Below are 27,881 nucleotides of genomic sequence, written 5' to 3' on the forward strand. Positions count from 1 at the left end.
TTAACTCATAAACAATTACTTGTCTTCTGGTTTGTTGAAACAGTAAGTCAGGCAACATTCGCCACAATAATGTCTGTCAAAATGGCTGGCCATAAAAACTCCAGCACCACATTCATCTGAAGGGCACTCCCAAGGAGAGCGACTCATTTTGCCATTTTCATCCACCTTATAGTATTTCAGGACAGCCAGCTTAACCTTCTTTCTCTTATGCTTATTCTTCTTGGGAGTGGTGTCAGACTTCTTTCTTTTCTTAGCACCACCATGAAGTCTCAACACAAGATGAAACGTGGAGTCCTTTTGGATGTTGTAGTCAGACAAAGTACACCCATCTTCCAACTGCTTGCCAGCAAAAATCAGTCTTTGCTGATCAGGAGGAATTCCTTCCTTATCCTGGATTTTAGATACAATAATTTCTACTGTATCCGATGGTTCAACCTCGAGGTGATTTCCAAAAATCTGCATCTTGGTGGCAGCCTCATCGCAGATGGCGGATTGGACCAAAATGGCTGCTGGTCTTTTTATATGATACAAATATATTTAATTATAATTATGCTGGTGAAAGATGATTCTTGAATGTAAACATTCTAAAATATGACAAATACATGTAAGCTTATTTTGACACTGTGTGTGTGTGTGTGTGTGTGTGTGTGTGTGTATGTGGGGTAGTATACCAAGAGATCTAAATAAAGTGGCCAGGATCAATAAAACTCAAACAACTAGCTGGGAAGAGGGATACCCACCTAGATCCTCTTCTTCCCTCCCCTCCCCTGTCCTTCCCATTACTGGCTGTGGTCTCCTTTTAATCCCTTGATTCTCTGGTCAAGGTTATTTACTTCAAAGTCATCTCAGCCCAGACTCAAGTTTTTATTTAATTCTCCAGTAACAGAAATTTCCCCAAGTCTCTCCTGGAGGTCACTGTGGGAATCCTCCATCCTCACACACACCCTAATATCAAAAATTTCTCTAAAAAAGTTCTCCTCCTAAAAACGGGAACTTCAAATCTCATAAGTGTGATGAGGAAACTCTACCTCTTTTACCCTCCCTGTATTAACATATTTGAAGTCCTCATTTAAAGTTAAAAACTCCTACAAAAACAAATTCCTCAGTTCTCTGAGGTAGAATTAGGAGTTGGGAATTACTATTTGTTTAGATATAGAATTCATTGTGGTCTTTTCTTTTTTCTTTCTAACATTAGAATTTTTAAAAATCTGCCACAAACCTTAACACTCTTGGGCAAAATAATTTTTCTCTGCAAGCTCAAGACAAGTCTTTGTGTCTCTTTCCATTCGTGTCAACTTCCATTCTCCTTATGGTCTGTCAAATAATTTATCATAAAATAAGTCTGATCCTCTTGATTCTATCCAATCCCCCAATAACTCAATAACTTCTGTGACCCTCAAAATATCCTTACTCCTATCAGTCTCATTCCTTTTCCCACATATTTTGCGTTCCCGCAGCACTCAACCACTTGCAGTTACCAGAAATACTGGATCCAAGCTTTGGTTTTCATGCTTCCCAGGCCCTCAAATAAAATCTCTTTTCCTCATTGAGCCAAAATCACCTCAGTTTTTGAGGCACTGCTGTGCAAGGCCAGAGCCATATGGAAGGCTCTGAGATTAGCTCCCAAGTAGACATGAGCATTCTGGGTGTGCCCGTGCTCATGATCCTGACTGGCTGGAAGGGTAGGAGCTGGAGGTCATGGCATAAGTTCCTGTCTCATTCTCTCTCTCTCTCTCTCAAAAAGTGAATAAATGAACTTTAAAAATGTTTTGTAATTTTTAAGTTTGCCATTTGTAATCATTTCAGACTTGCAAAATAGTATACAGAATTTCCCAGATAGTAGATTGAACCCAGATCTTTATCTGAGTTCAATAATCAAAATCAGGAATATAACATTAATGGAATCCTATTATCTAATCTACAGACATCTTTATACATTTAATAATTGTCCTACTAATTTTTTTCTGTTCCAAGATCCAATCTAGGATCACATACTACATTCAGCTGCTATGTCAATTCTCCTCCTTTACTGTTTCCATTATCTTTAATGGTCTTCATACTTTTGAAGAGCTCTGGCCAGTTGCTTTGTAGAGTGTTTCTTAGTATGGTTTGTCTAATGTTTCTTCATGATTAAATTCAAATTGTGTATTTTTATTTTTCAGAAATATCATAGAATTATCCTGATACTGAAACCAGATAAAGGTATCGTAAGTAAAAACAAATGAACTAAACTAAAAAATTTACAGACCAACATTCCTTATGAATATAAGTGCAAAAATTCTAACAAAACTCTAGTAAAACAAATCTAGTAACATATATACCATGACCAAGTGGGATTTATTCCAATAATGCAAGGTTGGTTCAACATAGAAAATGTAATATACTATATTAATAAAATAAAGAACAAAAACCATGTGATTATTTTAATAGACAGATACTTTTTTCTTTTATACAAAATTAAAAACTCTTATACTTAGTGAACATTTTCCCCTTAAGATCAGCAAAAAGCAAAGACTGTTCTTTCCACTTCTGTTTAATGTGTGCAAGGCAGGCAAGAAAGAGAAATAAAATGTTTTCACATCAGAAAGGAAAGAATAAAACAATTTAATTCTGTAGATTAAATGATCTGATTATAGAAATTCTGAAGGAACCCACCAAATAAACTATAGGAACTAATAAATCAATTCAGTAAGGCTGTAAGATACAGGATCAATATATAAAAATTAGTTGTATTTATCTATACTGGTGATGAATAACCTGAAAAAAATTAGTAAACAATTTTATTTACAGTAGCATACTTAAGCATAAATTTAACAAAAAATGTAAGGCATATACACCAAAAACTTTGTTTTAAAATATTTTTGAGAAATGAAAGGAAAAAAAAAAAGAAATGAAAGAAGATTCAAATAAATGGAAATAGATTTTATTTAGTTGGGAGGCTTGATATTATTAAAATAAAATTACTTCCTAAAATGACCTGCAGATTCAATGGAAGACTTATGGAATTTTCACTGGTTTCTTTGAAGAGAGTGGTGTGCCCTTCCGAAGGCATCATATCCTCAGGGGATATGTAAATAGTCTCCATATGTCCCCTTACTGATGATGCTAACTTTGATCATTTGGATCAAGTATTGTCTGCCAGGTTTCTTCACTGTCAAGTGACTATTTCCTCTTTTGTAATTAATAAGTGCCATGTGGAGAGATATGATACACTTAGAATGTATAAACATCCTGTTTCTCATCAAATTTCATCCATTAATTTTAGCATCCATTGCTGAGTTTTGCCTAATGCAAGTATTACAGGGTTTGCTGAATGATGATTTCCTATTTCTATCATTTTATGTTAAGTATTTAGTATTCTACTGTAAGAAAGAGCTGTCTCTCCTCTTCCCCCTACTGCATTTATTTATTTATTCAATTGTTCTTTCTATGAATGTGGACTCATGGGTTTTTATTATAGTCCTTGAGTAGTAACAAACACACATACATACTTTTACTCACTGATTCAGTAAATGTTTAAGGATCACCTTGCACATGTCAGGTACTCTTTAAAAATATTCGGCCTCCATGTTGACTAAGACAGCTTGACCAGGGCAGTTTTCCTCACCTTTGAGAAACCTGCTGTACTCACTGAACAGACAAAGGCATTCTTCTCAGATGCTCCCCTTGTCTCTGTCTTTCAGAATGCTGCACTTACCCATATATACAGTTATCTCTGTTTCCAGGTCTCTCTGCCCCTGGACCAGGGGGCCCTGAGGGCAACTGCCCACATGCAGTATAGTGCTAACTCTTCCCCCTCAAGATACACTCAGCTCTTAATGGTGGTGGGAGAAACAAAGTGAAGGAAGGAATGGAGTCAGCATAGCTAATGGTCTGATGCAAGTTGTAATATAAGTTGCTTCTGAAACTCAAAGCTTAATTTTTGTCTTTGAGTATTTGCCAGCTGTCTGGCTTTCTATCTAGACTGCATATAGGAGGAAAACATAGGAAGAGTCCCAGATATGTTGGCATGCACTGATAATATACTATGCTCCTCAGACTGGGACCACATGGGAGGCCCAGGTTCAACTTCCAGTCCAATCTAAAGGGTGGATTCCATGGCATGTTCCTGTTGTTCTAGATATCCAGGATGATAAGGCAGGAGAGTGAGATAATAAAAACCTATCTTTAAAAAAAGAGAGAGAGAAAAAAGAAGAATTCAATATACTCTGAGGTTTCTGGTTATGAGCCCATTGGAGGAGGTGGTGTACTTAGTTGAAGACCTATATGAAGAAGATCTGTGGGCTTATCCATACTAGATTGAGGATACTACCCAACCCTGACACTCAAGTGGGGAGTCTAGGGAGAGAATAGCCAACAGCTAGAGATTCATCTGGGTTGGAGCTTGCTGGCTAGCACTGGAAATTGAGGGGAATGGCAACACTTTGGGAGTCATAGGCCTGTGTGGGAAGGATTAACCCATAAGGATAGTGGGAGCAGAGAAGGGAGGGATGAGGACAGTGAAGGTGGGCTCCATACATTGAGTTCTCCTCCCTTCTCCCTCATCACCCTATACCTGAGAACTGGCTACCAGTCCAGTTGGGTCTTATTAACATCTAGTGACCATTACCTTCACTTCATGGAATTGGTCCATGGTCAGGGCCACTCCAGAGGTTTGTGCACCCTTCCCACATTAACATTACAAGATAGGGGTCACTAAACTCTAGACATACTCTGCTGATTCTGTTCGTTTATCAGCTAACTTTTTATTGTAAGCTTTAAGCAATATCATGGTGACAGCTTGGACCTTTCTCTACCTGGCTATTAGTAGAGCATCCTGTGCTATGTAAGTAAACTCATGCCTTCTCTTGCTGGACCTCTGGTGGTGTTCTTTTGAATTGGTAAACATTACAGGCAAGCTGTCTCATATTTGGGGCTTCCCAATATGAGAAGAAAGGAAGAGAACTCTTGACAAAAACAAGGTTGAAGCCTTGAAACCTATGGAGGATCCTGAGAAGAATTTCAGGGAGAGAATGATCAAAAGTAATGAGAACTGTGGTGAGATCCCTTAAAACAGACTGACCTAGGATCAGAATTTAGGTAGTGCAAAAAAGTGGTGGGGTGGGAGGAATATTTCAAAAACTTGAATTATGGATGGATAAATGGAATATGTATAGACGGACACTCTAAGTGTAGCTTATTCTCTTAGGTACCTTGAATGACAGCTGATCAGAGACCAGGGAATACTTCCTAGGAAGTATAAGGTCAACAAATATATTCATTTCAAGCTACGAAAGTTCTTGAGTACATTTTCATATCATAAAAATCCTAAAAAAAAAAAATGATTGGATAAGAAAGGAGGTTAAAGATGAGGAAGGAGAAAGGATTTGGAGCCCTGATAGAGGGGTCCTCAGAACAGGGAGGCCCCCTCTTACTATGAGATCAAAAGCAAGAGCTAAGGATGGAAGAGGTGTAGGTGAACTTGGGAGGGGTGAGTGGCAGGAAGCCGGAGTACTCTCCTCTGAATGGCTTCGTGTTTTCCATGGGGCAGTAGGCAAGGTCACCTGCTGGGAGATAGGGAGGAAATGGGTTGCCTCCTGCTCAGTGGAGGCCTGACTTTGCAGTATAATCTTGTGGGCTTTTCTCCTGCAGTCTCCAGGAGAAAGGAGAAGGAGGCAGGTGGAGGAGATGCTCCAGGGCTTAGATGTGAGGACAAGGGATAAGCGAGTAGATTAAGGTAAGAGAGTGGCTAAAGTGATGAACTGTGGTCTAGGGAAGGATCCAGGACAGCAGGTTCAGGGGAGGCAGGGAGTGAGGGAACTGGGAAAACAGTGTTTGTGGCCAGCAAGTGGGAGGATAGAGTGGGGATTGTCTTCAGGGTAAGCAGCCTGGTGATGACAAGGCCTGGGTGTGGCTGTGGATGTGAGTGGCTGCATTTACTGAAGCCAGAGGGAAAGTGAACCAGGGCATTCCAGGACACTAGAGAGGGTGGCCCCACCTTAGAGACCTTGGCTAATGCCAGCCCAAAAGTGTCCAGCATGCCAGAGGCAAGTCTTGCCCCTGGGTGTGGAAACAAAGGAAAGGGGAAGGACAGTGGTGAACGGGGTGTGGCTGGCACAACTGGAGGGAGGAAAAAGAGCCACAAAGACCTCAGGGACAGTGAAGGCTCACAGCATAGGGACAAACCTGTGCCGCCTCAGTGGGGCTACACTTCCTGAGAGAGGCAGTTCTGCTGCACAGCCTACTGGGTTCAGAGCTTTGCTTCTGAAGTGGGAGCTCTGCAGGCCCCTCTTTTAAAGACAAGGGATCCTGCTGGAGACCAGTATTAAATGAAAAAAGAGACATTAAACTCAGCACAGATATTTTAACTACTGTAACACCAGAGGATTTGTCCAAATTTTATACCTGTCAGATTGATAATGGTATTTGACTGATTATGATCCAAATTGCTGGAGTCCAGTTTCTTTTCACTTTGATCTCTTACCCTTTGTCCTTAAGATGATTCAAATTCTCCTGTCCCCAGTTTCAATTCAGTCTGCTGTGAAACCTTTGTGGTGAGATCCTGTGGCTCCTAGTTTCCACTTAATGAAGGTATGACATTATTTTGTAAATTTGCCAAATTTTTCCACTCACCAGAGAGAGATATAGAGGGAGAGGGAGAAAGCACTCCCAATGGGGCATGGTCAAATTGTAGTCTTTTCTCCATTTCTCCATCATGTAAGGATTTGGGGCACACATGCAATCATGTGTGACTTTTCAAGTTGCCAGGGCCAGAATTCAAATCATGTAGTTGGCCATGTGGGATCCAGCTCCTTTAACTACCAGGCTATGGAACTAGCCCAGATGGTGGTATAACTCACATAAATGATGTTCAAAAAGTAAATAAAAAGTGCTGTGTTATGAAAAACTTGCACTCTAATTCCATTTTTTCTTGGATGTTTTGAAGTCCCCTCATATGTGCCTGAAGTGCTGCTGGCTGGCAGCTCTTAGCTGAGCTTCTCACTTGCAAATTTTCCCTTATTGAAGGACACCACTTTGCCTAATGTCACACTTTGAGGTTAAAGTCATATCCAATAACTGGTAAATGTGACTGCAAAACCCAACCACCTCCCCTCAATGTGGGACGACTCTAAAGATAATTATCCCAGGTCCATGACTTCCTAAAAAATAGGCAAAGAACTTTGTTGTGAACACATCATAGTTCAACTTTCTTTGCCCAGTTTTGCTGCTTTTACTCCCCTATGGATGTTAATCTTGAGATTTTTCAATAAACTTCCTGCACAGGGACCAGCAGTTAGCATAATGGCTATGTCGCTGGACTCCCATGTAGTTGACCACAGTTCGAGTCCCAGACCCGGTGGCTTAAAACTCACGCTGGGCGCGTGTGCATGTGTGCCCAAGATCCCGAGAGGAGAATGGAGGAGAAGGGATTATGGCATGGCCATTCCCCCTGGGAGGCGATTTCTCGCTTTCTGTCTCTCTTTCTTTCTCTGTGATTCTGGCGAGCGCACGTACCCTATGGCAAAACCTCTCCAACAAACAAACAAAAAACAAAAAACACCTTCCTGCACACAAGTCTCATCTCAGAGTTTGCTTCTGAGTATAGCTGCCAGAATTAGCAAATAAAATGCCTACTTAGCTAAATTTGACTTTCAGATAAACAATGACTAATTTTTAGTATAAGCATATTCTAGATAATGCTTGAGACATTCTTATACTAAAAAAAAATTCCTATTTTTTCTGAAATTCAAATTTAATTGACAGTCCATATTTTATCTGGCAATGCTTTCTCTTAGGGAGTCCAACCTGGGTCAGGAAATGGACCTTCATGACCTTCATAGGTTGTAGAAGAGAAGCCTGATGGTTTCTATGGATATGAAAGAGCACAAATGTTATTGAAGACACAAGAGCCAGGGGCACTTCAAGGTCAATGGGACATTCTATCTAGAGAATGAGCTTAGGAGAGATATTTCTGGCAGAGTGGAATGATTCTTGGAGGTGGAGGAGAAAATAACAGCTCTCCAAGGAAGAAAGACCACACACTACCTAAGTGTAGGCATCTACCTTGGGTAAGACTTCTAACAATGCAGATAGACCCAGTCTGTATCACAAAGGGTAGGGATATAGTATATCCCTGTCATGACAGTCATGAGAGGAGGCTGTCCTGGCAGTGGGAAATGGCTCTTATTGGAGATGTGAAGGAGTCTCAGAGACAGATCATGTCCCCTCCTCCAATCAAAACAGTGACAATTCCTATTCAAAATTTAAGACAATTTTAATGCTAAGAAATGAGGTTTTAAATGCCAAAATAAGACTGTGTTAGTAACCAAGAGTGATTAAAACTATGGAATCAGGTTAAAATAATGTAATGAAGAAACTTGACTTGATGGTTAGTTTTGGTTGTCAACTTGAATGGACTAACCAATATCTAGAAATCTGAGAAAGTATTTATATGAGCGTGTCTATGGGGATGTTTCCAGAAGAAATTAACATATGAATATGAGTAAACTGGATGGGAGAAGTTCTGTCTTTAAAGTAGGGCATGCACAATCCAGTCAATGAGGGTCCTAAAGAAGACAAATACAGAAGGAGGACTGGTCTTTTCTGTCTTTTTTCAAGATAGACTTTCTGTTGCTTTATTGTTAATTTAATTTTTATTTTATTTTACACATTCAATCACTATATACCACTACAACTCGTATAGTGAATTTACTCTACATGAATACACTTCACACCAATCCAGTTGAAGATACTGTACAAGTTATTATCAACAGATAATTATCTATTTCTGTGTCCCATAAATGTCTTGCCTCTCTATCCTTCTACTTGATTCCTTTCCTCATACTTTCTCCCTTCTCCCATCCTCTTCCCACACTGTCTCCAGTATCCATTAACCATTTCCCATTATTTTATATACTCTTATCTTTCAGTTTCCACCATAGAGTGTGGACAGTTGGTATATATTAAGAGGAGATACATAATGTCTCTCTTTTGTAGCCTGGCTTGCTTCGCTCAGCAGTAAGTCTTCCATATTCACCCACTTTCTATCAAATGCCAGGGTCTTCTTGCTCTTTCTTATGGTTGAGTAGTATTCCATAGAGTATATGTGGCCCACTCATCTGTTCATGGACATTTGAGTTGGTTCCACATCTTAGCAATTGTGAATAATACCGCAATAAACATAGATATGCAAGCACTTTTCTGACTGAGTGTTCTTCTATCCTTTTGGTAGATACTTAGGAGTAGAATTGCTGAGTCATATCATAGTTCTGTTTGTAGATCTTTGAGGAATCTCCATATTGTTCTACACAGTGATTAAACCAATTTACATTCCCACCAATTTACATTCACCACAGCCTTGCCAGCACTTATCTTTTTTTCTTTTTAATCTTAGCCATTCTGACTGGGGTTAAGGGGCATCTCACTGTGGTTTTAATTTTCATCTCCTTTATGATGAGAGATGTTAAGCATTTCATCATATGCTTTTTGGCTGTTCATATGTCTTCCTTAGAGAGGACAGTTTGCTTGTTTGTTCAGTTTATTTTCCCATCTTTTAATTGGGTTGATCTTTTTCTTTAGCGGGGGAAAGTAAGCCTCTTGAGTTCCCTGTGTATTCTGGTTATCAGTCCTTTGTCTGAGGCATACTTGACAAAAATAGTCTCCCATTCTGAGGGTTGTCAATTTACACTAACTACTGTGCCTTTTGCTATGCAGAAACTTCTTAATCTAATGTAATCTCATTTGTTTATTTTTGGGATTATTGCCTGTGCTTTGGGAGTCTTATTTAAGAAGTCTTTGCCTACTCCAATATCTCTGAGTTCCCCAGTGTTTTCCACCAGTAGTTTTATAGTTTGAAGTCTTATGTTCAGATCTTTGATCCACTTTGAGTTGGATTAATGGTGAGAGATAGGGGTCTAGATTGATCTTTCTGCAAGTAGAGATCCAGGTTTTTATTTTATCTTTTTTTAAAATTTTTTTTTAAAAAAGAGATTTTTTTTCTGTAGGGCAGGTTCACTCACCAGGAAGACATTCTTCTCTCCGGATCTTGGGCATGCACATACACGCACCCAGCGTGAGTTTAAGCCACTGGGTTCGGGACTTGAACCGTGGTCGACTACATGGGAGGCCAGTAACATAGCCATTATGCTAACTGCTGGTCCCTGGATATCTAATTTTTCTAGCACTGTTTACTAAAGACGTTTTCTTTTTCCCACTGGATTGAGTGTTGCCCTTTGTCAAAAATCAATTGGTTGTATGTTTCTGGAATCTCTGTTCTGCTTCATTGGTCCACATGTCTGTTTTTGTGTTAATATCATGCTGTTTTGATTATCACAGCTTTGTAATCTGTTTTGGGGTCAGGGAGTGGGATGCCCCCTACTCCACTCTTGCTTTGGCAATACAGGGTCTGTTATGATTCCATACAAATTCTATGATTATGTTTTCTAAATCTGTGAAGAATGGCTCTGGTAATTTGATTGGCATTGTATTGAAAATGTAGATTAATTTGAGAAGAATTGCCATTTTGATTATATTAATTCTTCCAATCTAGGAACATGGGATCCCCTTCTACTTTTTTGAATCATTTTCTATTTCTTCTTTTTTTTTTTTTTTTCAGATTTTCATAGTTTTCCTTGTAGAGGTCTTTGACTTCTTTGGTTAGATTTATTCCTAGGTATCTTATACTTTTTGTGGCTATGGTAAATGAGATTACTTTGTTCAGTTCTACCCTAGTCTGTTTGTAGTTTACATATAGAAATGCTATAGATTTCTATATGTTGACTTTGTATCCTGCCACTTTATTATTTATTCTTTCTGTTTCTTTAAACATCTGAACTCAAGCCTTGCCCACCTTTGGACTCCAGGACTTACACCAGTTGCCTGCCAGGTTCTCAGGATTTTGCTTCAAACTGAGAGTTACACATCAGTTTCCTTGACTCTGGGGTCTTTAGACTTGGACTGAGTCATGCTACTAACATCCCAGGGTGTCCAGCTTTCTAACATCCTAGCCTCAATAATCATCTGCTTGAATTTCCCCCAATATATACCCTTTTTTATATCTATACATATCCCATTGGTTCTATTGTCCTGGAGAGCCTTTACTAATGCACTAGCCCATGGGAGAAATGAGAATTTGACATGGAGGTTATCAAGGGACAGTTATTCAATATAAGAATTTCATCTTATATCCAAGGAGTAATGACCCCAATAAGTCAATTACTTATTCATAAATCAGATTATTATCACATAAGAGGATTTTAAGCCTGATAAACTAAAGTTTCCAACATTCTGAGCAGAGATGCCTATTAACACTTCTATAGAAAGAGGAGAAAGCATTGCATCTTGGAAAAAATTTCTGCTCCTCATCTAAGCTACCCCATTCTCCTGTACACTTGGCCTTTTCCCACTATATTCACTCTGGAGAGACCCTTTGGACCCAGAAATATACTCTGGTCTTCCTAAGTAGGTAGCCTCACTCCTACAATGTTTCATGCTCTTCTTGCCACTCCCCAATTATTCAAGACATAGTGGTATGGCATGGTCAGTGCATATCTCTTGGGGATCATTTATGATCCAGTTGGTTCATGCTCTCCTTTACTGGTCTGGATCCTTCTTGGTCACTTGTCAGCACCTGAAGGAACTTCCTGCTTCTCCTTCAGTTCCTCCCAGAATTCCATTCTCTGTTTCTGTACTAGTTTATTCTGTTGCAAACAATGGAGATACCTGAGTCCGGGTAATTTAAAAAGAATAGAGGTTCATTTAGCTGACAGTTGGGAGGTCCAATGTTCAAGGGTTGCATCTGAGGGTGATTTTGCTTGTGGATAACATGGCACAAAGCAAAAGCAAGCATGTGTATATATCTGTCTCTCTCTCATTGTTTATCCTTATAAATTCACCAGACTTCAATTATGGGGACCCTGCCCTGATGGCTTTAATCTGAATCTCCTCCTAAATGTCCACTTTTTACATTATGGTCAGATTGTTTTTTTTTTTTTTTTTGTCATGATCTTCTCTTATGTTACTAACAGAAATACCTGAAACTGGGTGATTCATAAAGAATAGAGATTATTCGACTTAGGATTCTGGTGGCTGGAAGGTTCAAATGCACGAGGTTGTCATCAGGCTTGTTATAATATGACTGACAGAAACAGAGAGGGTGGTGAACGCGTGCAAAGACAAAGACTAGGGGGAGTCATCTTCCTTTTGTAACAACCACTCTCATAGGGAATAGCCCCCTCTTAAGAGGGCTATAACTCGCTCTGGTATGATGGTACTAATCCATTCATGAGGATGGTGCTTCCATGATTCAATCCCTACCCACTAAGCCTCATTTCTTTAAATTTTCACCATCTCCCAACACCATTATATTAGGGACCAAATTACAAACCATGAACCTTTGGGGGACATACCATTATCCAAACCATAACACCTTGATCACAACCACGTGTCAATACATTAATCTGGGTTGGGGCAAAGAAGCACTTTAAAACCATAGCAGTTTTATTTTTAAAAAATTACTTGTTTTGTTGTTATTGTTTTGTTTTGTTTCATTTTTCTGTGTAATCTTTTTTAAAATATCTCCTTTATTTAAACATTTTTTTTAATTGCCAGAAAGTATGTTTACTCATCATAGAGGGACATACAGAGTGAAAGAGAGGGAAAAAGCACCACCCAAGGGGGTGTGGTCATACCATGATCCATTCTCCTTCATTGCACCATTCTCTTGGGATACTGGGGCTTCATGCATATGTAATCGGTGTGTTTTTCAAGTCAGAAGGACTGGGATTCAAACAGTAGAGTTGGTCATGTGGGATCTGGCTGCCTTAATCACTAATCTATGGGCTGGTCCTCTCAGATTTATTTAAATCTAACTTACATATCATGAAATATATATTTCTAAAATATTCAATGTAACAGTTTTTAATATAGTCACACAGCTGTGCAATCATTACTACTATGTAATTTCCGAATTTTTTTAATTGTCAGAAGACTAGTGTGTTCACCAGAGAGAGAAATATAGACAGAGAAAGAGAATGAAGGAGAAAGCACCCCTAAGCGGGGTACAGTCATGCTACAATATCTTCTCTTCCATTTCTCCAACTTGTTGGGATTTTAGGCATGCACACACACACATGCCTGATGTGTTTTTCAAGGTCTGGATCTGGTATTATAATGAACTATGATCAGCCGTGTGGGATATGATTCCCTTTAACTAGGCCATGGAGCCAATCCTAAATTCAGAATACTTTTATCACCCTCAAAATAAACCACATATTCATTAATAGTCATTCTCTATTCCTCCTTCTCCTCAGCCTTTGGCAACTACACTCTGCTTTCTATATTTATAGACTTGCCTATTCTAAACATTTCTTATAAATAGAATCCTACAATACGTAGTCTTTTGTTTCTGACTCCTTTCACTTAGCATAATTTTTTAAAGGTTTTTGCCATAAGGCATGTGCATTCTCCAGAGAGACAGAAAGAGACAGTGAAAGGAAAAGTGAGAAATCATTCCCCAGAGGATGGTCACACTATAATTCCTTTTCCTCCATTCTCGTCTTGGGACTTTAGGTATGCACACACATGTCCCTGTTGTGAATTTCCAAGATGCCAGGTCCAAGACTTGAACCACACTCACTATGTGGGAGTTCAGTGCCTTAACCACCACACCACCTGCTGGCCTGTAGCAGAATGTTTTAAGGTCATTTTTCTAGCATATACAAGCACTGCATTTCTTTTCTTATGGCAAAATAATACTCCATTTTATGGATGTATAGATACACCATACATCATACATCCATAAAATGTGTTTGTATATTTATCATTTGTAGGCCATTCAGGTCTTTTCCACTTTTTGGCTATTATAAATAATGCTCTTTATGGGACCAACAGGTGGTATGGTTCTTAAGGCACTGAACTCTCACATCATCGACCATGGTTCAAGTCCCAGAGACCAGGTGACTTCCTTTTTCACTCTCCCTTTCTTGCTGTGATTCTCTCTAGTGAGCATGTGTCCTATAGCAAATATTAAAAGTAATAATAAATAAAATTAACTAAATAATTCTTTTAAAAAATAATGCTCTTGGGACCAGCAGTTAGTGTAATGGCTATGTTGCTAGACTCCCATATAGTCGACCATGGTTCACGTCCCGGACCTGTTGGCTTAAAACTCACGCCGGCCACGTGTGCGTACATGCCCAAGATCTCGAGAGGAGAATGGAGGAGAAGGATTGCGGCATGGCCATCCCTCCTGGGAGGTGATTTCTCGCTTTCTGTCTCTCTGTCTCTCTCTGTCTTTCTGGCGAGTGCATGCGCCCTATAGCAAAAACCTCTCAAAAAAAAAAAAAATAATGCTCTTGAATAAGTGCATAAGTTATTTGTGGGGATGTCTGCTTTTGTTTCACTTAAATGCACACAAGCATACACACATTTCTTCCTGGAAATTGACTTGTTGAATCCTATGAAAACTTTATATAATGTCTTAAGGAACTGCCAGTATCTTTTCCAAAGCACATACACCATTTTATATTCCTACTAACAATGCATAAATGTTCTAATTTCTCCATACTTGTTATTGCCTTTTTTATTTTAGTTATCCTCATGAGTTTGAAGTAGTTCCACATTGTGATTTTTATTACCCAGTGACTAATGATGTTGACCATTTAAGGTGATTATTGGCCATTTGTATATCTTCTTTGGAGAAGGGTCTATTCAAAAATTTTTTTACCACTTTTTCATTAGATTACCTATATTTTTATATTGAACTTATGGGTTATATAGATATATTGGGTACAAGTCCCTTAGCAGATATATGATTTACAAATATATGGCCTTTTGTAATTGACTTTTTTTACTTAGCATAACACTTTTGAGACTCATTCATGTTGTTTTGAGAATCAGTAGGTTACTCATTTTTGTTGAGTAATATTCCATTGTATGGATGTACCTGGTTTGTTTATCCATTTACCAGCTGATAGGCAGTTGGATTATTTCTAATTCTTAGCTGTTATGTATTTTTAATAAAGCTGCTAGAAAAATATTCATGGATATAGAGGAACTTTTCAAAAAGTTCATGAAAAATGCATATAATGAAAAACTATGCAAAATTATAACAGAATCCTATGAAATCCTATGAATCCTATGAAAACTTCATATAATGTCTTGAAGAACTGCCAGTCTCCCAAATACTTCATTGAAATGATTTTCTTTTCTTTTTTTTTTTTTTTTTTTTTTGAGAGGTTTTTATTATAGGGCATGTGCGCTTGCCAGAGAGACAGAAAGACAAAAAGCAAGGAATAACCCCCCAGGGGGGATGACCACACCACAATCCCTTCTCCTCCATTCTCCTCTCAGGATCTTGAGCATGCACGCACACGCATCTGGTGTGTTTAAGTCTCCGGGTCCAGGACTCAAACTGCGGTAGACTACATGGGAGTCCAGCGACATAGCCATTATGCTTACTGCTGGTCCCAGAACTGCCAGTCTCTTTTCCAAAGCAGATGCACCATTTTATATTCCTACTAAAAATCCATAATTTCAGAATTTTTTGAACTGAAATTAACCCATACTTTAATTCCAGTTTTTTCTATGAACTTTATGAAGTCCGTCATGTGTTTTTATTTCTCTTTTGAATTTTGAACCTTTGGTGACCTTGTGCCTAACTCAAACTAAGGAGTTCTGGGATGAGAGCCCAGAATAGATGTGTGGGACAATGAGCTATTCACAAGAGCTCAAAGGTGAAATCCTCTCTTGTTGTACCAGAGTCTAACAAGATAAGTAGAAACAGTAACTCATACCCACAAATACATGCACACTCACAGACACACACATACATACATACATACATACATATACAGATCCCTAGGGATTATCATGAGGAACTGATGGCTGGCTAAGCAGGTCAGAAATCCTCAGGACAGGCCTTCAGAAATAGACCTGACTCCATAAGCACAGACAGAGCTATTGTCTAGGGAAGCCCACAGCCCTTTTTTAAGACCTTCAATCAATTAAGTTATATTCACTTGGGAAAATTTCTTTCTTTCTTTCTTTCTTTCTTTCTTTCTTTCTTTCTTTCTTTCTTTTTTCTTTTGAGAGAGATTTTTGCTATAGGGTGCTTGTGCTCGCTGAAGAGACAGATAGACAAAAGCAAGAAATCACCCTACAGGGGGGATGGCCACACCATAATCCCTTCTCCTTCATTCTCCTCTTGGGATTTCGGATGCACACGCACATGTTCCTGGAGTGAGTTTCAAGTCTCTGGGTCAGGGACTCAAACCACATTTGTCCATGTGGAAGTCCAGCAACATAACCATTATGCCATCTACTGGTCTCCCACTCAGGAAAATCTTTCTAACCTGATGACAACTGATCATATCTGCAAAATCCCTCCAAAGCAGTCCCTATATTAGTGTGTGATTAACTGGGAGAAGGTGTGTGTATGCTACAAATGGCTCCTGCTTGCCCTTGTGACTTCCAGGTCTCCCAAGAGATCTTGTGGCCCATTCTGTCTAGAAACATATTAGAAAGGGAATTCTAGAAGATGTAATTCAGTATAGTAGTTTACTACAAAGTCATCACACCTATGGTTCCAAATTGAAAAGAACTGTAAAAATTTACTTAGATTCAGCCTCAGTGGCATAGTCAATAGTGCACTGAACTAAGTGCTGGAAGCCATATGGCTGACTGTAGGTGTGGATCCTCAGTCTGGTTGATCTGAAACATGCTGGGTGCACTTACATTGCCCAAGATCCTGAAGAGTGAGAGGTTGAAGGGGAGTATGTTGTAGTATGACCAGACCTTGCTGAAGGTTCTTCTCTCTCTTATTTGCACATGCATTCTTAATTAAAAAATAACAATCAAAAACTGTAAAAAAATAAATGTTTCTACTTGCCCCAACTCAAGTTGTTTGACCATCCCAAGTCAAACCACTGTTCCCAGGTGAAGGGTTAGCATGATTGGACCTGGACAACAGAACTATGACAAGAAGGTAGGAAACTATGATGACTATGATGGATAGCTCCACGGAATAACCTGACTTTGATAGGAAAAGAAATGGGTCTCCAAAAGAACTGGAGGTACTGGAAAACCAGTATAACTAATACCTTTATCTTGGATAGCTCATAAGACTAAGCACTATGCTTAATGCTTAGCAGGCATTCAGTAAGTACAGCTGGAAACCTAAGTAAAAGCTAAAGAGAGACCCCCAGATTACATTAGCCCTACTTCTTGGCCACTTGCTGCCTTCAGTTGGGTCTGACTGAGACCCAAAAGAAGTCCAAGTCTCTCGATCTCTGTGGTCCCTACACAGGATCTGGTTCCTACACACCAGAACTGGCATCTCAGCAGTTGGTGCCTTTCCAATTTTCAGAAACAGTTGTTATTTTCCAAGACATATTACATATCTCCACAGCAATACTGCTGCTTGTTCACACTCAGTTTCTTTTGGAAAACTCTGGCAAACACCATCTGGCTTCAAGGAAAGGACTGATCACCGGGTTTTGTTGCTCTGCAGCCTCCTCCTCAGGGACTCTAACCTTCTCTTATGTCTCCCAGCAAGAAGGTCCTCTAGGACTGACTCAGTTGGTCCAATTTAGCCAAAGTAGCCAGTTTGTGCCCAGAATCCCTGTAGCTTTATCCCACTGGTAAATCTAGGCCAGTGGAAATGATGCTTAGCTCTTAACTCATCAAAGTTTCATGATCCTTTTCCTCCAAGCAGTTCCAGCAGGAAAAGGAGCTGTCAGTATGCATTTATCCTGGTCTCCTCCTCCAGGATGTTGTAAACTTCTTCCTGACAGGAGAAGAAGCAATGTTTCATTGCTGCTGTACGTGTCCTGCGTGCCTAGGACAGTAGCTTAACTCCAAAAGGCACCAGGCAAATGTTTGGTAATGAAAACTGAATAAAGGAGGGAATGATTTCTTCCACTGCAGGAGGTCACAGAAACTGGTCTTTAAAAAAAATTTTTTTTTTTCAGGTTTTTGCCCTAGGGCAAACCCTTGCCAGAGAGAGACAGAGAGACATAAAGTGAGGGAAAGTGGGAAATCACCTCCCCAGAGAGGATGGCAACATTGCAATCCCTTCTCCCCATCTCCATTCTCCTCCTGGGACTTTGGGCACACTTGCACATTTGCCCAGTATGATTTTTAAGTTGCCAGGCTTGGGACTTGAACTGGAGTTAGTCATGTGGGAGTCCAGTGCCTTAACTACCACACCACCTGCTGACTCCAGGAGAAACTGGTCTTTATGCAGAGTCAACAACTGAGCCAGTTGGAAAATATATAAAGTGCTGTACAAATGCCAGGTGGTATAATAGTTCTAGCAGGCTGACTTTCCTTGTTGGACACTCTTTTCAAAACCCCTGTCCTGTTCTTGTATTCTTCAGAGTTTATAATTACATGTAACACATACTTTTTGCTCTGCCTGCCTCCCCTGCAGACTGAAGGCTCCATCAGGATAGGGACAGAGTCTCCTCACCTGGCACACAGCAGGACTCAATCACTAAGTGTTGAACGAATGAATATATTCTTCATGTCATCTGGCAAGCATATTTAATTCAAAAGATCAGAGTTTTCTTGGAAGACAAATTAGCTCTGTCATAATCTTTCATTTTAAATCCTAGTTCAGATTTCCTTCAGACTTTAATAGGTAGTGTTTATTGAGTACTTGCTGTGTGCTAGGCTTTGTTCTGTGCTTTTTATTCGTATACTTCAAAAAATCCTCCCAGTTTTTCTAGGAGGTAAGCACAATCGTAATGCATATTTTACAGCAACAGAACAAAAGCACAGGGAGCTTAAGTACTTGTCCAAGGTCATGCCATTGATAAGAGGGGAAGAGAGCTGATGAAGGACAGTGCCAGCCCTTTCCTTTGTGTCTAGACCCAGGAAACAATAAACGGTCCACCGACTGCGACAAGGCCAGAGCCCAGAGCCAAGCTAAAACCTTTACTCTAGGACTGTTCAGGGACCCAGCAGTAAAAACAAGATGATCCGCCAGGCTGATCCACAAAGGGGAGGTTCTGGGCTTGTGTCCACAGACCTCCCTGAGTAGAATGGGTATGCATTTGCCCATGACCCAGGGCTCCCTAAGGTGGAGATGGGTTGTGGAGTCAAGACTCCATGGAGGATGCCTTTTCTCTTTCTCTCACCAACTCTCTTGCTCATGGAAGTAACAAACAAATACAAACTTTTAAAAAGCAGCAACAAAACTCATCTCCCTGACATTCCGTTTTCGGTATAAACTACCCAGCAACGTTTTTAAATTCCTCTTGTTGAAAATGTTTTACATCTACTTGCCAAATGACCCAACAATCCCAATTTTGGGCATTCATCCCAAATAAATGAAAACATGTGTCCTTGCAAAGACCTATAAGCAGAAGTTTAGAGCAGCTTTATTCTTAATAGCTAAAAACTGGAAACAGCCTAAATATCATCTACTCACCAATAGAGAGACAGATCGTGGTGCCTTCACGTAAAGGAATACAGCATAGCAGGAATAAGGGGTGCAGAAACAACAGTGGCGAATCTGTAAGGCATTCTGCTGGATGAGAAAACCAGACCCCAACGACTTTATATACTGTATATGACTCTATTTCTACAACATTCTAGAAAAGGTAAAGCTATTATCAACAGAAAACAGATCAGTGGCTGCCAGGAGCTAAAGGTAGAGGTGGAGTGTGTTCATTGCAAAGGGACACAGGGAACTCTTGAGAGTGGGGAGTGAAAACAGTGGTGTTTACACACTATTTACATAGTATATATTGAATTAGTGTCATCCAGCTAGACACTCAAAAGAGTGAATGTTATTGTAGGTAAATTATGCCTCAGTGAATTTGATTTTTTTAAGAGATTAACATTTTCTTTTTTATTCCAAGGCAATAAGACTTTTTTTTTTCCCTTTCCTTTTTTATTTGAGCACTAACTACATTCTTAAAAAAAATTAAGAATTTAAAAATACCAACAGGGGAATGATGACCGTTGAACTGTGGGCACTAAACACATCCCACTGGGCAAACAGCAAGCCCCTGCATATTCCCCCACAGCTCAAGGGGGCAGGAGAGGCCTGGGAAAGAATCATTCCCGGGGGCTGTTTCTGAGGCTTTGTGTTAATCAGATTCCTGGTGACTGACCTTTGTTCTCTGTCTGGTGGAATCACCTATCTCCAGGATAGCCTGTTTACTTTTCCTGGGTGTTGTAGGGGGCAAATGACAGTGTGCTCACCTCAGGACTCAGATGTGTGGGCGAGGATACTGCCAGTGTCATGGATAGGTGACAGGGAAGAAAGCGTGCAGTCTCTGCCAACTCCCCTCCCCCAACCTCAGCTGCCCCTCTTGGGAACTGGTGCCATGGCCCCAGGCAACAGAGGCAGCAACACAAATAAATAGAAGAGCTGTTTCATTAAAATTTTTGTAGGATGCTGTGAGCGCTGGGTCTTCTGTGACCTCTGAAGAGAGGAGGCCACATGTTAAAGACAGGATTGCCCCTGAGGCCAGTCTCTGGAGTGGGACAGGGACAGGGCAGCTGAGGGTCAGCCAGGGCAGCCTCCAGCTGGAGGGAGTGTAAGGCCTCAGCAGTTATCAGCTGCTTCACCAGGAAAGGAAGCTGTAATGACAGGGACAGGCAGGGACGGACGTGGTGTGCACTGCATGGTGGCAAGCCCATCCAGACCCCTGGGCCTAGTGACTAGAGAGGGGAAACTGAGGTAGGCTGGAGTTCCTGCAAGGTCTATCGATTCGGGGTCAGGGGAAAAATAGTTTTCCGACTGTCATAATCACTCTGTGTCTCCCTCCCTGTGTTGCTCAGCCCGTGTGTGTCTGGGAAGAGCACAGGCCACAGACACTACTTTAAATAACTGGGCTCTGCTGTATGACACAGAGGCATGGCCACATTCCACCTCCTGTCTTCTAAAGTGTTCACCTGCATTGCATCTGCATCTCCTTAATGATGCCTTTTGTATGTCTCTCGGCCTCTGCATGCAATTTCTGGGAGCTCTGGTGCATAGCAACTGAATCAGCATCCAGGCCTGCTTAATTAAAACGAGCCTGCGTATATCTGCAATCTTTCCGAGCAAATCCTGTGTTTCTCCCATTTCTATGTGCAATCAGCCTGTTAGCGCAAAAACCTGTAGTGTATCAACTGATTAATTTTGCCTTTTAAAAACATTTTCTTTAGAATACAAGTTGTTGGGCCAACTAGGTAGCGGGATGGTTAAAGCAGCCGGATCTTTCATAGCCAGTTACGCAAGTTCAATCCGGCACCTTGAAAAACATGCCGGGCACGTGTGTGTGCTCACAATCCCAAAAGAGAATGGACTGCAGCGTGGTCATTGCCTGTGGTCATCTCCTGAGGGGGTGCTTTCTCACTTGCCCTCTCTTTCTCTGTATCTCTCCATCAAGCACATAAATACAATACAATACAAGTTTTTTTGGCTGAAACGCTTAAGTACTGAATTGGGCTCACTCTGCATGGTGCCTGAGAAGCCTGGTGCTCAGCCGAAATTGAAACCTATTATTTGTTGAGTGAATTGTGGCCTCATGTCTGTTGCCTAATCTCCCGATAAGCCTTAATTTTGCCAACTTTAAATGAAGATAACACCATTCCTATGGGACTGAGGTGAGGATTAGACGCGTATATGTAGAATATGTAATACCTTGTAGCTAAAAGAGCATTCGGCATTTTATATGTCATGCAGATTCTGGGAAGGAATAGAAACCTATGTCTTAACCCCACATCGGCCTCTACATGCCTGAATGACCTTCAGAAAATCCCTTAACCTTTCTACCTTTCTGTATAGATACTGATACCTTTGGGGTTTTCTCAATTATATTTTTATTTTTTTGCTATAGGGCGTGTGCACTCACCAGACAGAGAGAGACATAGAGACAGAAAGCGAGAAATCACCCCCCAGGGGGGATGGTCATGCCGCAATCCCTTCTCCTCCATTCTCCTCCTGGGATCTTGGGCACGCATGCACACACGCCTGGCGTGAGTTTTAAGCCACCGGGTCCGGGACGCGAACCGTAGTCGACTATGTGGGAGTCCAGCGACATAGCCATTACACTAACTGCTGGTTCACTCAATTATTAAATACAATGCTATACGTAAATGCATGGAAAAGCAGGAATCGTTCATTGTTATTCAATGTGTATAGCTTTGAGGTCCTCGGGCTTCCCTCACAGTTAGCCTTCTTTCTCTGTGGGAACTGAGTCTTCCTAGCTGTGGAACTGATACAAGTGTCCGTAGGAGCTCACCTTGGGCCATCTCTATATTTGTCTCAACATGAGCCCAGCAGGAGTCCCCAGGCCCGGCAAGGGTTTCCCAGCACCCTTAAGGACAATAAACATGGTCTTGTCCCTACATCAACACTGTTATCTGGCTTGATTTTTTTTCCTTGGAGTTTCTGCAATGAGGTTCCCTTTTCCGCACCCCAGTCTATTGAGAAGGATGCTGTGTTTATTTATGTATTTATTTTGCTCATCCTCTCTCATTGGAGGCAGTTTTCCCTCTTCTCCTCTTCTGGAGCTGTCACCCTTTGTAGATCATTCTTATTAAGCAGTAACTTGGTGAATGGATGAGTGTCACTCGGGAACAGCTCTGGAATATTGCAAAACATAAAGCAGTCAGTGCAAACATCTGCAAAACTTGGCAATCAGCTGTGGTTTCAATGAGCTCAGGGCCAAGTCCTTGATAGGCCTTGAGGTCCTCAGAGAATGCCGCACAGGGAAGATTTATTTGAGGACAGGGTGAGAAATGTCACTTTGCACTTCAGATACAAGGTGGAGTTGGTCAGTGTTTGCAAGCATGAGTCATTGTCTAATCTCAGTCTTCACGTGTCTTCTCTAAACTGCCCTCACCCCCAGAGGTCCTTGTGGTAACTTTAAAAGAAGCTTAAAACCCTGGACCACTTCTGAGGTGCTTGGGGAGCAGGTATTGTCTGGGCCTATCCCCTGAGTCTCCAAGTCACACTGACCAGCCTGTTCTCTGCACCACCTCAATTCGTGGAGAATTGACTTCCACTCCATAGTCACCTCCAACCGAAGCCACTCAATGCTCTGGTCCCAGCATTTCACCTCTCCTGAGGTAACCAGCCTGCTCAGGCTCTTGATGAGGGGCTCTGATTGCCTGTGCCCTCAGCCAGTAGCCCCTGCAGTCCTGACATGCCTCTTGTCCCCACCCACGGGCTGTAAAATATAAGCAAATGAGACGGCTGAGCCTCCTTCTGGCGTGTCCAGCAGAGCCCATGATTATTCACTTGCTTCCAGAGTGTGCCCTTCATGCCCTTCGCTCTTGATGTTTTGCGCTTTCTTTCTTAGCCACTGATTCTTACTAATTCTAGGATTTGACATTCAAAGTTTGGGTCCATGAAGGAGATGCTGCTATTTAGATCTGTCTTCTTTCCCTGAATTTTCAAGGACTATATTTTGAGGTTCTAAGATCATCTTTCTCTCAAGTTTGAATCTTGATGGTATTGATTCTCCTTTTTGAATCAATGATAAAACATGACCTCAAGTTCCAGGATATCTTACTTCAGAGGGAAGGGGAATTCTCTGTACCACATCAAGTCCGATATGCATCACATGACTTTATTTGGTCATCAGAGCAGAGTCACATGATAACTTTCATGAGCTCTAGGCATTCTTGCTTCCATGGGCTTCTTCCCTCAACCACTCAATCAATGTTTGATTACTGTGTTGATATAAAGCAAATACGATCTAGACAGAATTCATCATCATCATTAATACACGCATTGTTTTCTCCCAATTTTAATAGAAAAATAAAAACATTTTTGAGGCCCCTAACAGTGTCTGGGTTACAGGCACTTGGCTTGCTGGATGGATAGTCAGCCCTGCATCCAGGCTGCTGAAGTTGCCCGAGGTCTTGAGATCTTTGCAGCCAGATGAGAGTCCAGAGGGTCCCAGTCCCCATATACTACACTCAGAGCTGGTTTGAATAGTTTATCTCTTCTCCCCCTTCCTCCCCACACACAAATTAGGAATTTCCCAAGGCTAGGGATCATGTCTTCTTTATCTTTATTTATGTATTTATTTTTTGAGAGGTTTTTCTTATTGGGTGTGTGCCCTCCCCAGAAAGACAGAGAGATAGAAAGCAAGAAATCACCCCCCAGGGGGGATGGCCACGCCGCAATCCCTTCTTCTCCATTCTCCTCTCGGGATCTTGGGCACGCATGCACACGTGTCCGGAGTGAGTTTAAGCCATCGAGTTCAGGACTCAAACCGTGGTTGACTACATGGGAGTCCAGCGACATAGCCATTACGCTAACTGCTGGTCCCTGTCTTCTTTGTCTTTGAATCCTACCCTTACTCCCACCATTTTTAAATATTCAGTGAAAGTTTGTGGAACTAAATTGAAGTTCTAAGATTAAATTTCACAGCCACATACGACAATAAAAATTTGGGAAATCACTTAATAACACTAACCAGAGCCATGCCTGCACAACGCAATGCGATGATCCAAAGGACAAAGGACAGCACTGATCCTCTCAACTGCTCACAGCCAATTGGTAAAATCACATGTGGGGAGGTGAAAACTCTTCTCTGGTCAAGCCATGTGGTTCGCTGGTTAGAAACAGACCTGGCGCCATTCAGCCTGACCTTGACACCCAGCCTCCATGCCTACCAGGCCTTAGATAAGTTCCTTTATCTTTGCAAGCCTTTCTCATTTGTGAACTGGGGTGACAAAAACAAATAATAGTAACCCCATTTAAAAGAGATGGCACATGTGAAGATATTAGGCCATTGCCTGGGACATAGGAGATGTTTCATTTATTAACTATACTTTTTTTTCAATTCCCAAGGGGTACGTGCACTGTCCAGAGAGAGAGACAGACGGGGAGAAAGCACCCCCACATCGGGAACGGCCATGCCATACTCTCTTCTCTATTTCTCCATCCTGTCGGGATTTGGGTGTACATGTACACACACCAGGCGTGTTTTTCAAGCCATTGGGGCTGGAATTTGAACTACAGTTGGGCTTGTCAGATGTGACTCCTTTAACCATTAGGCTAACAGGACCAGCCCAAAATGATAGCTATTGTTAGTAGTACTACTATTGTCTCTCAGTGTCAGATTATCACCTGTATGTCAAAGGCTCCATCCCTGCCTCCAGAAATTTCTGCCAATCAACTCAAATGGTACATGTTCAAAACTGAACTCCTTTCCTTTTACTTATTTATTTTTTCAGAGAGAGATTTTTTGCTATAGGGTGCATGTGCTTGCAAGAGAGATAGAGAGACCAAGTGAGAAATCACCCCACAGGAGGGATAACCACACCACAATCCCTTCTCCTCCGTTCTCCTCTTAGGGTCTTGGGCACCCACCACACGTGCCCAGCATCAGTTTTAAACCACTGGGTTTGGGACTCGAACCGAGATTGACTACATGGGCATCCAGCAACGTAATAGTTATGCCATCTGCTGGTCCTGAACTCCTTTTTTTATATTAAAATACTTGTTCTGTGTCCTTTTCTCTTGCTCTAAGCTGCTGCTGCTGCTGTTTCTTTTTCTTTTTTTCTTCTTTTTAATAATGCTTTTACGTGCATGAGAGAGAGAAAGAGAGAACCTTGGACAGGGTCTCATCGCTCTGCAACCCTTTTCCTCAGTCTAGTTCCTCTTGAGTGCGCATGCATGCACCCACTGTGCTTCCAGGTAGACCTGGGGATCCGAACCGTTGGTCAACTATATGGATTCCAGTCCAGTATGTTACTGCAGGCTGAGCCCTGCAGTGTAAGCTCTTCGAGGGCAAGTCTGCTGTCTCTTGTCTTTGTTCTCATAGATCCTGCTAAATTTTACTTATGGGGGTGTGAAATATTTACACAGTGAGAAGCCTAGGGGAAGTTCAATGGTTGAATTACCCAGAAAAGTGCAGGGACACCAGGCACCGGGTCTCCTGGAGGATCTGCTTAGCTCACCTTTTTATGGCATGGAGGGTAAAGAGAGCCTTGTACCTTAGGGCTGCTGTGTGGACAGGCTTAGCAGAGACTCCAGGACTGTCTCCTCTCAACCGTCCTGCCTTAACACCAATCAAGTTCATGGGAATCATCCTGGGGAAAACAGGGAGCAGGGAGTCAGAATACATGGGATATGTTTCTGACAATCAGATGGAACACCTTGGAAAAAGAAATTAAATAATAGAAAAAAATAATTCCAATTTCTTACACCATTGAGTTTGGAAAGAGACTCATTCTGGCTACAATAGTGAGATCTATGTCAAAAATGTAGCCCCAGGAGGGACCAGCAGTTAGTGTAATAGCTATGTCACTGGACTCCCATGTAGTCGACCGTGGTTTGAATCCTGGATCTGGTGGCTTAAACTCACACCGGGCGCATGTGCGTGCGTGCCCAAGATCCTGAGAGGAGAATGGAGGAGAAGGGATTGTGGCGTGGCCATCCCCTCTGAGGGGTGATTTCTTGCTTTCTGTCTCTCTGTCTCTCTCTGTCTTTCTGGAGAGCACATGCACTCTATAACAAAAACCTTTCCAAAAAAAAACCGTGTAGCCCCAGCAGAGGCAATACGTCTGGATGGAAATGGCCTGGAACCCAGGGAGGAAGTATCTCTGAGTTGTTTTGTTTTGAACCCATTGTCTCCTTTGTGAGGAAGGAGAACTTGAAAAAACTCAAATAGTAAATGATACATATATGCTTCTCATTCCAAAGTATGTGTCAGCTATTTCAAACAAATCCTCTTGACATCTCCATGGAGACTGAGTTAAATAAAGAAACCTTCCGGGGTGGGGGTGGGGGGCGTTACTGTGTGTTTAATAGCCAGATCAGAGTGGATCTGTCTGACAACTGGAGTCAGGATTTGGGTACCCAGTGTGAGCATAACCAGGTGAACACCCTCCCTATGTGATAAAGAATGCTGCCCCAACCTGACTTATTACTGATTCATTTTGCTGCCTGGCAGAGAGTAGGTGCTCAATAAAGCTAAATGACTAAATGAATGAAGCCTCCTCGGCTACCCTGGGCTAATAACATCTGAGCTTCTCTGGGTCCCTGGCTCCTCAGCATCTAGGATCTCAGTCACCTAAGTTTCTATTGATGGTTCTGCCCCAGGTCTACCCAGATGCCACAGAGGAGTTGCTAGATGACTCATCTTCCAGGGCCGAGTGGTCATTGCCTTATTTTGGAAGCCTTCCAGACACACCCCCAGGTGAGTGTCCTTTTACCCCCAGCTCTTACACAAAGGCCCTGTCTCAGAATAGCCCACTTTACCCTCCTTTCTCCCTAGCGTGTAAATTACTAGAGTGCAACAAGTGTATCTCCAACAAAGCTGGATGTGGTAGGTGATAAACCAACATTCGATGAATTCAATGGTAAGGAGCCAAAGTCACACGAGAGGGGCCCAGCTGATCAAGGCCAGGCCATGGCGGTGCAGAACAGAATCCACATGGGCAGGTGGCTGGGGTTCCTAATCTCTGATGTGGGCTACTTTTCCACAGAAATTTAAGTTTTAAAAATCTTTTATTTCCAAAGCCTTTGACTTTCCAATAGGAAACATTTAGGTCAAGCACCTAGGTTAACCTGGCCAGGGCTCCATGCAGCAGGCTGCATGCCCAGGGGTGATGAGTCCTCTGTTCTTGCAGAGGTGCAAAAATGGGATAGAAGGCGAGAGGAATCTTTGATTATTCTCAAAGGATGCCTGAAGCTAGTAAAATGGTGTGGAGCTCAACAAATGAAATTCAGCCAAGCAGATGCTGCATGCTCTCAGCTGCTTCTTAAGGTCACAGGGGGACTGGCAGGGGGATCTTGCTGGTCTTCCGGGGGCCATTCCCTAGGGAGAGGTATGATGCACGGGTGCCCCCTGGTGGTCAGACTACCACATTGCACAGGCTGGGAAAGCAGGGAGATTTCAGGCTGGGTAGTGGCTTTTTCCCCCCGAAAAGCCACCACACCC

At 41.6% G+C, this 27,881-nt stretch overlaps 1 protein-coding gene and 1 long non-coding RNA gene across 2 annotated transcripts in view; one reads left to right on the forward strand and one right to left on the reverse strand.

Annotated features, from left to right (window-relative positions):
* On the reverse strand, positions 1 to 26,027 carry LOC102474161 (ubiquitin-40S ribosomal protein S27a-like). The gene is made up of 5 exons (XM_006158460.2): positions 25,897 to 26,027; positions 7,786 to 7,846; positions 6,166 to 6,269; positions 2,180 to 2,231; positions 1 to 441 (listed from the first exon to the last, which is right to left on the reverse strand). The coding sequence occupies exons 1-5, from the start codon at positions 26,025 to 26,027 to the stop codon at positions 16 to 18; spliced, it is 774 nt and encodes a 257-aa protein (XP_006158522.1). The 3' UTR covers positions 1 to 15.
* A 707-nt stretch (positions 26,028 to 26,734) lies between these two features.
* LOC102499821 (uncharacterized) overlaps positions 26,735 to 27,881 on the forward strand; it is a 4,832-nt gene continuing 3,685 nt past the window's right edge. Inside the window, exons 1-2 of the long non-coding RNA XR_335993.1 lie at positions 26,735 to 26,816; positions 27,041 to 27,137. This is a non-coding gene — a long non-coding RNA (uncharacterized LOC102499821). The remainder of the gene's footprint in view (positions 26,817 to 27,040; positions 27,138 to 27,881) is intronic.

This window comes from Tupaia chinensis, unplaced genomic scaffold, assembly GCF_000334495.1.
Source record: "Tupaia chinensis unplaced genomic scaffold, TupChi_1.0 Scaffold000597_1, whole genome shotgun sequence".
Lineage (NCBI taxonomy): Eukaryota > Metazoa > Chordata > Mammalia > Scandentia > Tupaiidae > Tupaia > Tupaia belangeri.